At 32.4% G+C, this 18,331-nt stretch overlaps 2 protein-coding genes across 2 annotated transcripts; one reads left to right on the top strand and one right to left on the bottom strand.

Moving 5' to 3' along the window:
- Positions 1-1,856: 1,856 nt before the first annotated feature.
- LOTGIDRAFT_233083 (hypothetical protein) lies at positions 1,857-5,055 on the top strand (the record flags this gene model as incomplete). The annotated part of the gene is made up of 2 exons (XM_009058541.1): positions 1,857-1,928; positions 2,564-5,055. 2 exons carry the CDS (start codon positions 1,857-1,859, stop codon positions 4,616-4,618), a joined length of 2,127 nt encoding a protein of 708 aa, XP_009056789.1. The 3' UTR covers positions 4,619-5,055.
- Positions 5,056-5,528: 473 nt separating this feature from the next.
- On the bottom strand, positions 5,529-6,091 carry LOTGIDRAFT_120496 (hypothetical protein; the record flags this gene model as incomplete). Its single annotated transcript, XM_009058540.1, has 2 exons — positions 5,529-5,718; positions 5,751-6,091. Coding segments are annotated over 2 exons (531 nt in total), but the record flags the coding sequence as incomplete, so codon positions are not given.
- Between the last annotated feature and the right edge of the window lie 12,240 nt (positions 6,092-18,331).

Below are 18,331 nucleotides of genomic sequence, written 5' to 3'. Positions count from 1 at the left end.
TCAAGGGAGATAACACCGGTATTTACTAGAATATCAATCAGTATCAAATAACGGAAGTCAAGTATCAAACAGACCTCAAGAGATTTTAACCTTTTTTATTTTAGTATTATGCTCATGACTATGATATTATTGTTATATTTCATAAATGTAATAAAAATGATTGTTTTTTTAACCATTGAATAAATTTAATATTAGCCAAATCATAAAGTCTGAAAATGCGAAACTCGACATAACTGAAAATATCTACGCTTCACCAACTTTGTTAAGTCAAGAATGAAATATAGGGCGGTCACTACAGTAATTACACAGGCTGCAAGTTTCCATTGGTTGTCAGAAGGCGAATCATTATGTGTCATTTCTATCATTGATCATAAAGGTAGAACTTATATTGAATTATAAATTTGAGGTAAATCGCAATTGCCACTTATAGTCGTTATTTATGCCCCTCTCTATGTCATCTATGATGCACTGAAATGCATATTTATAGCTCAATCACACTCAAGTAAACCTTAGCTTAGAATGTCACAGTGATCTAATTTAAAATAGATATATCAGTGAAGGGTGTTTATGTTTACCAAGTAAAATCCTGTTATGTTGTTTTCAGGCAACGAAAAGAAAAACAGGTTAATACCGAGGCTTATACCTTCATTATATTGATTTATAGGGACAGTCGAATTTTTAATACATGTTTGGGAAAGTTATCAATGAAAACTATATACCAAGATCTAAATATCAAATAACTGTAACTTAAGTATCTTGTCGTTAAATCCTGGACCGCAAAAACTTCTTAAAACGTTTACGTAAACCTTTTATGTTTTTGATTGGTTTTTAAAAAATAATTTACATGTTTAAGTAATTGTAGAGATATTATGCCTTCTACGTATTCTGAAGGTTTCAACTAAGAAATATAAGAATCGTTTATGCCCAAATAACAATTAATACACTACTTTTTTGATTCTCCGAAAATGTAAGAAGTAAATGTAAAAAGCATAATTACAGCCATTTCTAATCATGACATTTTGCATACTGCCCCTTTAAAAAGGATGCCCTTATTTCGTTTAAGGGATGGTACTTACAATTAGATAACCTATCGTTGTTTATCACACGAATTAATTTAAAGTGACACTTTTGTTCTGCAGGATACCCTTCTTTTTATCTGTGAATTTGGTGAGGCAACATGGAATTTTATGATTTACTTTTCTGCACTTTTGTATGGACAATGTTGGATCTCTTCGATTTAAAACAAATTGTTTTACTAAGCCAAAGGGATCACCAATATAATTGTGGGGTATAGCTGAGTTGTGGCGATACACTGAATGGAATATATTAAATCTTTGGTTGTCTGTATTTGTTCCTTGAAATGAAATGTGAACGAATGAATTCTTCGAGTTGTTCGGACAGTAAGATAGAGATACACACTGCTCCTGATATATTACCATCCTGGACTGGAAACCAGGGATCTAGATCGATAGCCAATAGCCCCAATAAAAGCTATCATGCTTTGATTACACTAAAATAAATTAATATTTAAAAAAATAAAAATAAACCTGCTTGTCCGCCATATTTACTACTAGCAGTCATGGATTTAGACTGACCGATGGGCATGTTTTACCCGGATTTTTTTCTCTGTGTGTGGCGGCCACATTTCTTCAACAAATTATGTCGATTGATAGCTTTAATGGTATAGACCTAAACATGCTTTAAAGCCCTTTGTCAATTGCTCTTATAGATAAAGGCTGTGCATATGACCTTGTTTTAACTTGTTTTCCATAGTTTTATGTTCGAAATATCTATATCCGGATTAGAAACTTATATAAGTAACTAAAGAAAATAATATCAATCATTATTTACCAACCATGGATCCATTGTATGATGGAAGTGTTCACCTTGACTCAGATCGAAACGTTAATTTTTCCTCTGGAAATAAGGTAAATCATTTATAAATAAGCATTCATAATTAGAGTTGTTGTTTATGTTTGAATTGGACGTTTATCAACATTATACCAAAATACCATGTTAATTTTTCTAGTAGATGTGAATTCTGTTTGCCAATATTCCTCTAATTGCCAGCTTCAGATTAACTGTGACTAAATTTGTAATATTTCTCGTTTTATTATAACTTTCCTTCGAAAAGATAGCGATTATGGCCATATTTTAAGAAATTACGGAGCCCCGAAAGCTAAACTTGCGCTGGTTTTGTTTTTTGATACCTTGGAAGCATCCAAAACATTTTGAAGCCAGTCATCTTGGCGTAGAATGAAACAATAAGATTACAGAGAATTCTCTAGTCATCGGGGACGCACATCTTTTCCTTCCAAATACACACATAATCGAACGCCACAATCACAAAAACCAATTAACATGAATAGTATATGCGAATTTGAAGCAATATTCCGGTGAAGGTCACCTGAACCACAGACGTTTGACGGGGAATCGGAATGGAGAAATACGTGCGACCAGGAATACAAATACAAGGCCTAGAAAAGCTCCTTTTATCAAAATTCCAAAAGTTCTCCAAAGGATAGCTTTCTTCCCGCTCTTACTATTTATTCATTTGTTGTAGATCCTGAATGAACTAACACAGCTTGTAAAGACGAATGAGCCATTATCTGAGATACTACAAGCTCCGGACTATGTTCTCGATCATTTCTCCAACCTTTTTCCAGATATCGTACAATCAAACAGTGTTGGCAAACTTCATAAAGATGACTTTAAACTATGGGAGAAATCAAATAATGATATTAAAATAGAACTGGACCCAAATCCCAACGCCATGGACGATAGTGATGGTTTCGATGTATACATTGGTGGACCAGCGGCATTAACTGGTGCAGCCTTACAAGCGAGATCCAAGCAAAATCCACAGAAGGTGCTGTATGGTCACAATGGTAAATTGGGAGTGTCAAATTGGAAGGGTTCAGCATCTTATGTCCACATACGGGATGCAGTTCCGGTCTACTACTGGCCGAATAACCACGGAGTATACCTTACGTATGCAACAGTTAAACATTTTTTACAGCGTTACTTACAACCAGATAAATACATGAAAGATATTTGTGAGGATCCGCACTGGAACAAACTACGCTTCAACTTTATTAACTTTCTAAAAGAACCAAGCATCCTCAAAATTTTTGCAAAGAACCAAATTAAGGCATTGCAAGATGTTGGTCTTCATATTCAAGGAACTGCTCTAAATCCTCCTGAAAAGACGACTGCCCATGTATCGTGCCATCATGCAAGCTTAACTCAAGAAATTCTAGATGAACTTAATGCCTCTAAACCATTCTTCCTGAAATCCAATAAAGACGCCTATGCGCTTAGTGTGTTCTTAGGATCGAAAAAGGAGGTTGCAGAAACAGCTTCCGTGTTTAACCATATAAAAAGAGATGCTGGTGGCAATATACTCGAATACAGATTCCTCCATGTAGACGAAATTAAAGAGAGAGGATACGATCCTAATTTCGTCCCCAAAGCAGCTGCATTTTCCAACGATGGTTATCTTCCACCTTATATTGGTACCGACATGCTCAAAATGATACGAGACGAAGGAGGGTTTGTGAACGAAAAACTACAGCTTTTGAAAATTTTGGTTCAGCTTGAAAAAAATGGTGACGTCACAGTGACAAAAATCGTTTGGAAGCATACCGAAAGCGGGGAAATTAAAACCACACCAGTTAATACACTCTATCTGTCACTTGGTCCATCCATGAAACGACTGGAAGTGTGTCAGCCATCCGAAAATCAACTGAAAGACATCCTCAACACATCAGATTCAATAGCAAGTCCAAACCCTTTGGTTCCTTCCAAGATCAGCAAGAGTTTAAATAAGATAAAATCTCAAAATTTGCTAAAGAAAATGATGCATGCATCTGGAATGTCGATTGTGTTCATAGTTCGTGTGGACAAGGCAATTGTTCCCGAGTCGAAGATGACAAGGTTTCGAGATCACATCGATGGCCACAATAAACATATTGTCCGTTTATCAGAAAAACAAGTTCATATTGGAGAGAAAACCTATCAGTATTTCGTTCTACAAACGACCGGTGGGGGATATTTCCCTTCCAAAGAAGTTCATGCCGAAACTGGTCTAAATATCATTAAAGCCAACGCTATACCACTCCTTGGTCTAAATGATGAAGGAGTAGAATTTGACATTCTTCAAGCTAGAAGTTGTGCCCGAGGAGTTACTGCACAAAATGTGTTCCGATTCGCAGCACCAGCGTCTAATATGGTGATGATTTATGGGATAGGGGGAATTGGAATGACAACAATGGCACCAAATGCACTGCTTATGAAAGCCATCATGACTCTACGGAAGAGACTAGCATCGGGAACAATGTCGGTATCCGAGTTCCAACAAAGACTGAAGACAAGTCAGTTTGTAGGTATACCACATTGGAATAAACCGAACCCCTTCAAACGAAACTACGCACAATTCATGGACAATCCAAATTTGATTTCTCAAAAATTGGGAGTAGTTGCGTCATTAGGAAAGCAAATTTCCAACAGGTATACGAGGTTGGGTATTAATACAGATGATCGACCACAGCAGACTAAAAGCATTCCCAATTCTCTGATTAAGAGAGCTCGATCTATCTCTAGATACTTTCATAAATAGGCTCATGAATAGTTGTCCAGGACATCATAAACAAACAAGTGTGGATTTATTATCACTATAAATGTATAAAATATTACCACAAATACATGCAGTTATTTTTTTTAATATGTTACGTTAATAGATAGAATTTCCATATCAAATCAAAATTTAGCTAACAAATAAGATGACAAGAAAAGGATATGTTCGGAACATTGCTAAATAAAGAAATTACATTTACATGTGACTGGTTTTACATTGTTCTTGGGAAATAAGTTTAATTTTAGTGATAAGCATCGAATTTAAGTCTTTTTTTGCCCTCAGAATTTCAGTGATATTTATATTGAGTACTGTTCGATGATGTACATGTATTTTTGTTTGAACATTATGTATATTCACATTTCTGATCATGAAATTTCTCTGCCCTATTATATTCTCTCCAATAAAAATATTTAATAAACATTTTGTCAATAGTCAATTAAAATCATCTATCGGGGCCTGCAGATTTTCTCAGACCGGGCTATAGCTTCTGTTAGTGCTGTTTCCCATAACCCTGCTCTATAAAACACAACTCTAACCTACACACGAAACCTTGTCGTTTAACGAAAATTTTGGGTCGTTCACTGTTGTTCAAAAGATTATAAAAGCTGTCAAATAACGTAAACTTGAAATTGACCGCTCTTCACACAAAAATAATATTCAAACTGTTGAGATATTATATATTATTTAAAATTTTAAAATGTATAATTGATGCAGTATTGTACGGAAGCGTATTAGGGCCATTCATTTTTTTTTTTTTTTTGAATTTTCAAGTTAGTATGTTGAATTTTCAAGTTAGTAACTTGAAAATTCGAGATACTATCGTGAAAATTCAAGGTACAAACTTGAAAATTCAACATACTAACTTGAAAATTCAAGTTACTAACTTGAAAATTCAAGTTACTAAATTCAAGATACTAACTTGAAAATTCAAGATACTAACTTGAAAATTCAAGATACTAACTTGAAAATTCAACATACTAGCTTGAAAATTCAACATACTAGCTTGAAAATTCAACATACTAACTTGAAAATTCAAGTTACTAACTTGAAAATTCAACATAGTAACTTGAAAATTCAACATACTAAATTCAACATACTAACTTGAAAATTCTACATACTAACTTGAAAATTCAACATACTAACTTGAAAATTCAACATACTAGCTTGAAAATTCAAGTTACCAACTTGAAAATTCAAGTTACCAACTTGAAAATTCAAGTTACCAACTTGAAAATTCAACATACTAACTTGAAAATTCAAGTTACTAACTTGAAAATTCAACATACTAGCTTGAAAATTCAAGTTACTAACTTGAAAATTCAACATACTAACTTGAAAATTCAACATACTAACTTGAAAATTCAAGTTACTAACTTGAAAATTCAACATACTAGCTTGAAAATTCAAGTTACTAACTTGAAAATTCAAAATACTAACTTGAAAATTCAAGTTACTAAATTCAAGGTACTAACTTGAAAATTCAAGATACTAACTTGAAAATTCAAGATACTAACTTTAAAATTCAACATACTAGCATGAAAATTCAACATACTAACTTGAAAATTCAAGTTACTAACTTGAAAATTCAAGTTACTAACTTGAAAATTCAACATACTAACTTGAAAATTCAACATACTAAATTCAACATACTAACTTGAAAATTCAACATACTAACTTGAAAATTCAACATACTAACTTGAAAATTCAACATACTAGCTTGAAAATTCAAGATACTAACTTGAAAATTCAAGTTACTAACTTGAAAATTCAAGATACTAACTTGAAAATTCAAGTTACTAACTTGAAAATTCAAGTTACTAACTTGAAAATTCAACATACTTGAAAATTTAAAAAAAAAAAAAATTGAATGGCCCTAATACGCTTCCGTAGTATTGCAATGGAAGACTTGATATAATTGGTTTAAAATGTAAGAAAATTGGCCACGTCCCAGTTAGACTTTGCTGGTCACAAAGACTGTGCTTGATTGTATGCATCTCGATATAGATATAATACAATGCACATTGTACACAGAAATAGTATATAGTGTGGCTTGTTAGATATCCAACAAAATCTATTGTGATAATTAAAATAAGATAAGACCCCCTAGCTCTTTCCTCATTATCGTTCACATTCACGTCAGTTCAGGGTCTTCATTGCTAACTCTTAATATACACTGCCAATGGCTACAGTTAGACACATATAACAGACATAACTGCTAATAACAGCTCCAAGCACTTGCAGAACTTAGAAACTTCGGACCTGTGGCTATTTTTAAGTTACGAAAATATCTTTAACGAAGCTACTTAAATGTGTGTCTAGCGGTAAGAATATCATTAAATAACCAAACAAGATAGCTTGAAGTAGACAAATAAGCTTTCATCAACATATTGTTAATCACCAACTTGGCCTGAAGAATTATTTTAATAATCTTAACACAAACTGCCCTTAGGCTTTTGTAATTCTTAGAAAGTGTGTTATTTCGAAGTTTTGATCCATTAAAACTTGGAGTTATTGGTAATCCACGTAGCTGGTATAAAATGCATAATTTAATACTAAATACTTCAGTTCAGATTAATTACTTGTAAAACCAAATGTAACAATGCCGCACTATGCACGCTCCTAAAGATGCCCTCACACCATATCCATTACCAATTGTGTATGGTTGCGAATAATGACAGTGGCCATGAGTTCCCAACACAACTCACAACACAGTTGCATTAGAGTCACGTTTTAAATTTATAACTTGTGTTCTTATTCGCAACCATACATAACTGGTGATCGCTATGGTGTGATTTAAATGCTGGTTGAGCCTCAGCACTAACAATGTGGCTATATGAGCAATATTTATCCTAAAAGCATTGACCAATTGTTCAATAGTCAACATATAGGCTAATGGAACAGTAAAACATTATCTTCTTTTCTACTTCGAATATCAAATGAAAGTTGAAATGAAATGAAAAGAATGAAGAATGACTCCTATTTTTCTGTACCATTTAGGCTAAGACGGGCAACACCATGCAGGGTGCAGTGAGGGAAAATTTGGTAGGACAGCTGTATTAGCCTGCTCTCTTTCGATTTCCAACTGTCGAGGGGTCTTTAACGTGCATAGTCTGAAGCTGAAAAAATAAGTACAGTAGATTTATTCTGACCTGAAGGTCTAGTTACTAATACCGGATCATATCCCGGAAAAAAAATAAAATTTATAGCGTGTATAACTTTCATGAGTTATTCCCCTTGACAATACAGTGAAGTAAATTTCTTCAACAGGTCATGTAACAAGTCGTGTTTTCCGCCTTTAAGCCGCCTCACTGCTTCTATTTGCTACTACACTAATCACTCATTTCTCACGAGCTTTCAATTCAGAGTGGACTATCAAGAACCCATTTATCAATATCTCGACCTCCGCCATTTTGAATCCCCATCTTAATTAGCTGTCGATCAGAAAATTTGAAAGATTCATGACTCACATTATAAGCAGCTCATCTTGTAGTCGGGTGGTATTGTTTCAGGCGGTGATTACTTCATTAATATGAGTATAGGATAGTCCATCCATTATATTCATATCCCGTGTCCTGAATTTCACGGATAACTCGAGTTTCCATGCCACAGTTAAACCCAAACGTTTGAAAGAGGTAAATTTTTATTTGGTGCTGGGATCTTTTGCTGCATGAAGGCGAAGTTTGATTTCCGAATATCTCTTTGGGGTATGTCTTAGTTAATGCTACAGAAAGCCCAGAATGACTTGAGATTGGCAGAAGTCGCACTTTACATTTTGTTTTAAATATTGGTATGTATACACTTAATTCTTCACAGTGTCATGCTATTGCGAATTTCGTACTTAAACCTTGACTATAAAAGTCACCTTTCCCGTATCATAAAAGTTTGTAAATGAATCGATTTGATTGGATTGTATGCTATCTAATACAGCCAATCAGAGACCTGTGTGTCGGGGGCTCCAATTGGCTGTATTCGCTGGCGTACAATCCAACTAAATCGCTGCATTTCTTGATACAAGAAAAAGGGCCATTGCGGCCAAGGTAAAAGTACGAAGTTTGTAACAGTTGGACATTGTGAAGATGATACGCTTTATCATGCTGAACAATTATATTCGTTTACATCGAAGCATTTGTAAAAGAGATGCTGAGTTATTGTCCTTGATTTAGCTAAAAGACGTCCAGTGAATCCTTAGATGCCATACATTTTAAGGCCCTTGTTCACACAAAACCACACGGTATACCCGAGTATCCTCGCAAACAAATTTGAGAACACATTGATGTATAATATCTGCCAGTTGATTCTGATTCTATGAGCTCTTTCAAAAATTTATTGTTTTTGAGATGCTGACTCTTGTTCATTGCATAGCTTTCATTGGCCACGTTTCATTCTTCATATCCCTTGTGTAGGGTGTAGGAGTACCAAGAGACATTTTCAATTTTTATACAAGCAATGACCAATTGATCTTGGGGTTATCTTTTATTAGCGATTGACCATCAAAGAAACGTCCTTAGCGTTGTTCAGTTAAGAAATATACTATATTTTATCACAGGTGGAAAGCTCCCTTAATAACTATTAAGACGATTTAAAGATTTGTTACTCTAATTAAATATGGCTATCAGGACCCCGGGGTATTAAGTGGTTTCATCAACGTGAACAAATTGAATTTCCAACAGTGTTCAAGTTCCGTTTCATCTTTTAAACTGTAATCAAGAAACGATTTTACCAATTTAACGGTTTAATGCTTAATCTGCTTGTTAATCGAGACACAATGAGTCACCTATTAACCAGTATTTTAATTATTTTCACACTTTAAACATCATTGATAATATGTGTCCATTAGAAAATGGAAAATAGCAATTTCTAAAATTTCGCATATCATTACCTGTAAATTCAAGTTAGTTAAACAGAATAATTAATCTGTAATTCTTGGGTCTTATTCTGGAAAACTTAATTTAGATGGAATCCAGATTTGAGAAAATACGGTGATCTAAGATTGGTTCAAAAAACAAAAATTTAAAATCCATTTAATTAAGAGAATGATGAAATTTTAGAGATAGAACCCGAGGTGATGTTCTAAATTTCTCCTGATTCAAAATGAAAGTTTTAGTTTCTTGTCTCAAGTTTGACCTATTGAAGATGGGAAATTTTGCACTCATACAGATTATCATGTTGACACAGTTGCTAGTATTCGGCCAATTTCTAGATATTGCGCTGCGAGTTTGTGGTTTGCGACGGATCTGATCTCGTTTTAACGTACACAGCAGAAAATAAAGCACTGTATACTCTTTATCCAAGGGTTGTCTGAAAGTTGAAGTGTTTATTCCAGACCAAAGTCATTTTCGTTTACCTATTGCCATTAAGGGGAGGTAAGTACATTTTACATGTTCATTAACTATAGTTACTTCCCTTTAACTATAAAAATTGTCAACTGTCTCCCACCTGAATTTTTACCTGCCTCGATATCATTTGACCTAATAAGTCGCCATATTTCAAAAGGTAACTAAAATGGCGGCGGTGTTAGCAGGACATCGCAAAAGTATTTTCACGTTTTTGATATTATCATTTTGCTGTGATCTAATTTCTTCACGTAAGTATTGGCTTCATAACTTTTAGTTTTAAGGTGGAAAACTGGTATTGAGGTTAATTACAGGTGTGCAAATGGTTTACAATGGTCTACTTGAGAAGTGATTCACGTCTTTTACCATAACTATTACTCATCATAACATTCTTTAACTTTTATAACAAGTCCGATATGCCTACTTTTAAGGCCAATGTAAGCTGCAGATGTACAGGCCTATAGACAGGCATTTAATTTGGCCTGTTTTTTAGGCCTATGGTTTGAGTAATATAATTGAAAAGAAATGATACGAGAGTTAACAATAAAGACAACTATTTTTTGCAACATGCATGATGACTCATTTGTTTATGGCTTGGTAGTTTTAGGCTATGTTTTGTACAATTAAAAATCACCAACATTATAAAGTAATCTCTGTAAACTAGAAAATAGAAAATCAGAATAAATGGATATATTCTACTGTTTAAGATTTATATTTCACCAATTATGATTTTACATAAATATGCTTCCTTCCCAGAAATTTTACATAAAAATGTCCAGTGTACTGACCATTGTATAAGATGTAAAAAAAAGCCAACCCCCTTCAAGAAATCCTTGGATGATTAAAAAAATATTATGTTACAGAATGTCAGATACCAGAAGAATATAGAGGACAATGGTATTCAATGGAGAATGGTCAAGATGCTGTAACTAATGTAGATGTCGTAAATTGGCACAATTTGGAATGTAAAGAAATATTTCTTCATGATAATATATATGATGTAGATGGTGTTAATGCCACTATGTTGGTCAAAGTCAAACCAGGGTAGGTCTCATACGATTTAAGGAGGTAATTAAGTCATATACTAATTTTGGGCTATTCTTATTACAAAACTAAGTGCAGTTAGATATGTTGGAATCCCACATTTGCATGAGCACATTAATTGATCACTTACAATCTTATACTGTTTTAAAAAAATCTTTAACACAAATAGAAAAAGGTGTAATAAAAGTGCACTAGATATGTATGAATATCCAGCTGCTCTGATTAGAATATAAAACAGACCTTGAAACATGTTGATACTCTGACTGAGTTGCATGCAGTGTGATCTCTTTGATAGAATTCTGATCAAACGACCTGGTGATAAAATACATGTATTTGCTTCTGTATATTGTAGGACTGGAAATGCTAACTGTTTTCATTGTTTAGATGTATTATGGAGAACTAAAAATATTCTACAGTATAGAAGAGGTGAGATAATATGAAATATAGTTTTACTGAATAAATATTGTTTCTCAAACTCTTTGGATAAATGGGCAGTTAAGGCAGCAGTTCCAATATTCCACCATTTTGCAATTTCTCTGTTCTATACCTAGTGAAATGAAAAGTGAATCTTTGGTTTTTGTAGGTCAATGTCTTCCTGGTAACCCATCATTTAAAGATAGTTGCTATGGTATTGAGGATCTACCAAGTGTTGATCAAGTTACAACATTGTTTCGTAAGTAACCATTACACATTAATTATGTTGACTTGATTAATTTGATTTGATGTCGTCACACTAAACAGGATTTGGTAATTCATCTTGAAAACCAGGGGGCTGTTCAGAACTCTCCAATCAAGTGCCATCCAAGCATATAATTATCTCATACTCATACATGCAGACCAATAATTAGTTGCATAAGTTATTTTAAGAGAGGGTAGTATATATATAGCATTCAGCTTTACCAGTAACTTTAACATCATGTTGTCTGACATAATGTTCAATGAATCTTGGAATAATAAAAAACGAAATTTTAAAAATACAGAAAACTTGATTTACTCCCAGTTAAAACAGGTCCTTTTGAACTAAGTTTGATTCTTTTGCAGGAGAAAAGATTGAAACCACCAACTGTATCACAACATTTGAAGGAGTATTTCAGTTTTCTTATGAAGTAAACTTTGGTGGAGGAGGTATTTGTAATAATCAAGACAGTACAATTGAAGCTTGTCAAGATCCTGGTTCTTCTTATATTGATAATGATGTGTTTCTGATGAATTATGCCAGTTGTCCTGATGTAGCAACATCCAAGGAGCAAAGTATGTATATCATTAGTATGAGCATTGATTCTATGGTTGTCTTGATCATTTATCTTAATAGAATATGATTGAAAGTATACAGACCAAATTACAAAGCTTCTATCTTTTTGCTGTTTATCAATAAATGCTTTTGCAAATTGGAATATCAGCTTCAAAATAGTGGTAGTAATAGCACCTCCATCACCAGAAATTAATTGAACCTGGGGCTTGGATTTTGTGACAAGGTGGTGACCGTCAACTTGGTGCGACACAAGTTCTGTGTGAAACTGAATTTTCCATGAAAATTTGAAAATTAGAGGCTCAGGGAACTTATTTCTAACAATTTTGAGGTACCAAACGCCTTATCAAAACGTTCATCTTTTAGGTTATGTACGAAGACATAGCAAATTAATTAATCTCAGCTGAACTGAAAAAGGTTTGCTTGGGCTTAATTCTCACTTGCTGGGGCCCAGTCACATGGACCCCACCCTTACAACAGGCTGAGTCCAAGTTAAGTGACACTTAAAGAAATAGATAAAATAATAGATGTTATTATATTGTAGCTATAAGATATCAATGTATGGGAAGTTGGTTTGCTATGGTAGGAACTACAGGTTATACCTATGCTGCAGTTGCTGACACTGTAGAGAAAGATAAACGAGAGAGATTTAAATGTTTGGTAAGTACTGAAGAAGATATTGAGAACATATTTGTCATAGCTGACTGTTATCATTGTTATTGGAGCTCTCTATTCCTTATAAACTACCAAAGATAAACTTAAAACAAATATTCATCAAACAAGATTGATTTCCATGTATATCAAGTCTTATGGCAAGGTTATTAAATTTAATGAACAAGATTGTATAGAAGAACCAGGAGTATCACAAAGTTTACCTTATAAATGGGTTACATATAGAGCCTACAATATATAATACTGCACACCCTTGGCAGTCTCTTATTGGAATCATATGCATGCTAAGTATGGACAAAAAAAATTTTGAATCATTTATAAAACACTCACTGATTCTTTACAGATGACATTAAGAAATCAGAAATCACCTGATAACACAATCAGATGGGTTATGTCAAGATTTGCTGATTGTCGTAAATTAAACAGTTTATATGATGGTCCTTATAGGTTGGTCCTGACTCTAAGTAAGTATTTTGTAATAGTCGTAAATGACCTTGTATTTTGCTCAATAGCCTTAATTATGAGGCCAATTATTGGTATTTTTTTTTGATCTACTGACATTTGATCATCTGCTCATTGATTGATATCTATTGAGATATTTAGCAAATCATCCGCTTTTGATTCAACAATAATCTTTATCTAGCCAGAATTTTACGTGTTATCTTTTCATATCAGATATGTGATTAATAAAATTGTTCTCAATTATAAGCTGCAAGAAGGTAAAGATTCTAGAATAGGAAATGATATGAAATTGGTTAAATATATTAAAAATAGTAATTAAATGGCATTTCTTTCAGTTGCTCCACAAACAAAACAAATGACACCATCTTGTAATCTACCAAGGAATATTTCTGGTGAATGGTTCACTCAGGGTATTCAATTTAGATCTAGTGTCAAAATTAATGAAACCCATATTTACTACTATACCAAGAAAAATCAGTTTGAATTTGAAGAAACCTTTTTCTCATGTCAACAGACATTGGGTACTAGATACTTGATGACTAAAGTACAAGTTGGAAGATGGTGAGTACATTTCTTATTGTTAAAGAGGTCTTACACGACTTTTCCACATATATATGATTACAAAAGTCAGTTGCAGGGTGACATAGATGGCTTCCTAAAATTTATGAAGAATAAACCATTGCTGAAATGTCACTCCTTATAACAGAGAAGTAAGACTTCCAGGAAGTTCTTGAATTGGAAATTATTTTCACTATTTCAGTGAGATAGATTTTGTATGTTATGATATATTACCAAGACATCATGGTATTGTTAGATATCGTGTTGGTAAGTTAATTATAAATTTATACTAACCAACTGCTCATTGGTATAAATCCCTGTAGTTTTGGTTTCTCGTGTAAGAAAGGGCGGTCAAAAAGAAAGGATGATAAACAAGAGATAGGATGGTAAAACAGAAAAGGATGATAAAATACTGCAGTTCTTAACCATAATGAAAAGAAGAATTTATACAAAAATTTGATCTATGCTCTTCTGTGTTATTCTAGGAAAACCATCTCGATTGACTAGAGATGAATACCAACAACCTGATTATATTGAGAAGAAATTCAGAGAAGCTTGTAGTTGGGTTTCATTTAGTTTTAACAGGAATGATACAGATTGGAAATATGAAGTTCTTATTTGTAAGTTTATAAAAATTTTATGAGTGCATAATATATATTGTATAAGTCTAGGTAATTACTGTCTAGTATGTCCATGTAATCTCAGTCAACTATATAAAGTTAATTTTCTTTTCATTTGCATCATCTGTCATTTTTCGGAACTAAATCTCATAAAAGTTGATACAGGCTGTGCATGCTAAAGATCCCTTGATAGATGAAAATTGAAAAGGAGTAGGATACTCCCTCATTGCACAATGTATGATGTTGTCCTTCCTCAATTTCATGCACTATTTAACTGAAGTGAATTATTTATTTCAGTAAATCCCCCCTCTCCTATACCATGTCCAATTGGAGGTCGTTACAGCTTCAATCAGAAAGTACTATTTGAAAATGAGAAGTATGCTACCAGAATTCGAGGTGTGACTGATAGACCGAGAGTACAGGTGGATTGTCGTATTATAGCCTCTGAGTTTAAGTCATGTAGTCAAGATAAATCTAAGATTGAAATAGATGCTGAATATTGTGAATCTGTAGATTATAGAGGAAGACCTATTGGAGAATATGGTATTATTATATTTCACTTACCTTTAACATTTTATTTCATTTCAATTATCATAACATTTTATATTTACCATAACATTTTATTTCATTTAAATTACCATAACATTTTATTTCATTTAAATTACCATAACATTTTATTTCATTTCAATTAGCATAACATTTTTTTTCATTTCAATTACTATAACATTTTATTTCATTTCAATTAACATAACATTTTATTTCATTTCAATTACCATAACATTTTATTTCATTTCAATTACCATAACATTTTATTTCATTTCAATTACCATAACATTTTATTTCATTTCAATTAACATAACATCATTTTCAATTACCTTTAACATTTCATTTTATTTACCTGTAATGGTTAATTTCAATTCACTTTGATTACTATAACAATAAATTGGAACTATCTTTGACATTTCATATCATTTATCTTAAACATTTTATTAAGATTATCTTTAACATCTGCAGATGATTTAAAAGTATCCATTGTTTTATAGATGAATCTGATCATGTATTGACCTGTGTTGGATATTGGATGGAGGATATGAAATCATATCTTATCACCTATGATGAAGAAGATGCTATCTCATCATTCCGATGCTGGGTAATTATATTCACTTACTCCATTGCTCTTAAAGCCTTGGTTCTGAAACTTAAAAAATGCTTGTACCTCAGCTTTGAAATAAAAGTTCATTGCACAAGTAATGAGTCCAGGGACTCTTAAATACATAACATACTGAAATACTGGTAAATAGATACTGGTAAGTTTTGGGCAATGTCTTTCATCACAGTTATAGCTGTGAAGAGGTCAAAAGAAGTGAGTAGGTGATCTTATTATCTGATTAATTCTAGGTATTTGAAAGATCCAGTTGGACTGATGTAGTGATGTCACGTGCTCAAACAGCCCGATGCCCCCGATCACAATCTGCTCAAAGCTATGAATTGGTTGGTACTGGATTGAGAATGGAGTTGTTTGAAAATGAGAGACTTTGTGAGTTATTATTTTGTATTTCTATAAATTATGAATATGTAACTTAAGAATTAAAAGACCATTGACAAAAATGGATGAACTCTACTATGAAACAATGTCTGTGAAACCATTTTGGATATGATTGACCCAAGGAGGAATCTCAAATTACCTGATTCAGTGGCAGTTATTGATACAATTTTCCTTTCTATTTTAGTTGATGATTGTCCACAGAGATTTGATCCTGGAATAGATCCATACAGAAAACCAACTGTGATTTATGTGTTAAGTTCATCCGATATGTTAATCAGTATGAAATCTGTAGTTGCCATTTCAATCATAATGTTATTCCTTGTTCTTGATTCTCTTCATTGAAATCTTTGTTTTTGTACTTTAGAATTTAATAGTGTATGTAAGTGCTATATATGAATCAAAAAACAGGAATTTTCTAGTATAGTATATTAAGTATATTTCTTATGAATTGTATATAAAAACTACAGTATATTTGTATAGAATTTCCTGGGTCCTCTCATTCTCAAAACTGGTGCTATGGTCGGAATTATTGAAGTAAGTCATATTTAGATAATGCTAATAAATGGTTGTTTACCTGAAATTATGCTTATTTCCAATTTTTTTGATCAGTTTTAGTTCAGAATCATTATCTTGTTTTTCACTTATGAAATTTGAAAAGAACTTGATTTTATGTTTTCCAGAATAAGTGCTCTGAATTTCTCATGTTATTGTCTATTTTCCATGTTCATCATTTCAAACAGAAACTTGTATATAACATCTTCTTACTCTTGCCTTTTATCCTAAAAATAATGTAAATAATTTAATTTCACATCAAGTGTACATAATTTTCATAAACATAATTTTTTTTTTTTTTGATTGTTATTAATGTACAAAATACACTGTAGAACTTTTTTTTTTTTTTAATTGATAAATTTAAATTAATATTGATAACAAATTTCATTTTAATTTTTTTACATAGTCTTACATATTCCATATAATATAATCAAGTTTACTGGTAATTAATTCAAAATTCAATTATGAAGAATACTGAACAAATGAAACATTTCTGTAAATGCTTTACTAACAGTGATTCAAATACCAAACTTGATACTAAATGTATATATTTGTTACTGATCAGCTGTTTTGGGGAAAGAAAAAGATTAATCTTCTTACAAGCATATGCTTTGTTAGAGGAACTATGTGACATTACATGTTAATACATGCAAGTACCAATAGAGGTTTGGTAATGAACTTGAAAGCTGAAGACTTAGTCTTGCAATAAATGTTCACAAGGCTTAGTATCACCAAAATTTGTCCATATATCATTCCATATCAAAAAAAATATTTTTTCATTATATAGAATTTTTTTATTGTATCATAGACATTTTTAAAATAAATACTTTTATAATAAAAAATCAATATGGTTCTGTATTCTTTTGTTGGTATCTCAATAGTAGCTCTCTTGTTCTTGAGTAATTTAAATTCCATCAAATACAGACAAAAATGTATGTCATAAAAATACATTTCCAGACCATTTAAATCAATGACAAAAAACAAAGACTTGTTGTTCACGGATTTTGATGTATGTCTACAGATGAATTTATTAACATGCAAACCTATACCAGTTGATCTGTTAATGAGAGCAAGGCCTAAGACACTGATGGAAATCCTTATAGAATAGATTTGGTGCTTTTTTCAAAACATTTCACATAGAAATAGAAAAAAAAACATTTTACTATGATCCACGAGTTTAGAGGTCAATTCTTCATTAGCAGGAATCTTTCAATTATTAAGGTATGACGTAAAAATTTATGTTTGTGAAGATGAACTTTGATCCCACCTTCCCCACATTTTCAAATTATAATCATTTTTCCTGGGAAAAGGTATTGCCTCGTCCAAACCTAAGGAGAAATAAGGTAGTTAAGAAATTCATTAAAACTTGATTTAAAAAAGGGGCAAATAGATGAGAGACGATGATTCAATCAAAATATATTTGTCGGTTCAACACCTATTCAAGCCAAAATAAAAAGGTATACTTGAAATGACTCATATTAGGTTATATAGATAAAACAGTATATTTTTAGCACAGGTATATAATAAAGGTGTACTTTTCTTCAATGGGATATATTGTGTGATATTACGTCAATGGACAACTGCCAATCAGTAAACGTGTGACAAACAGTAAAGTTACAATATCGGACAGTTCTGTTATAGATGTATTTATTTAAACAA

Source organism: Lottia gigantea, assembly GCF_000327385.1.
Source record: "Lottia gigantea unplaced genomic scaffold LOTGIsca_34, whole genome shotgun sequence".
NCBI lineage: Eukaryota > Metazoa > Mollusca > Gastropoda > Lottiidae > Lottia > Lottia gigantea.
Note: the sequence above shows the minus strand (reverse complement) of the source record. Positions and strands in the feature narration are given on the sequence as shown.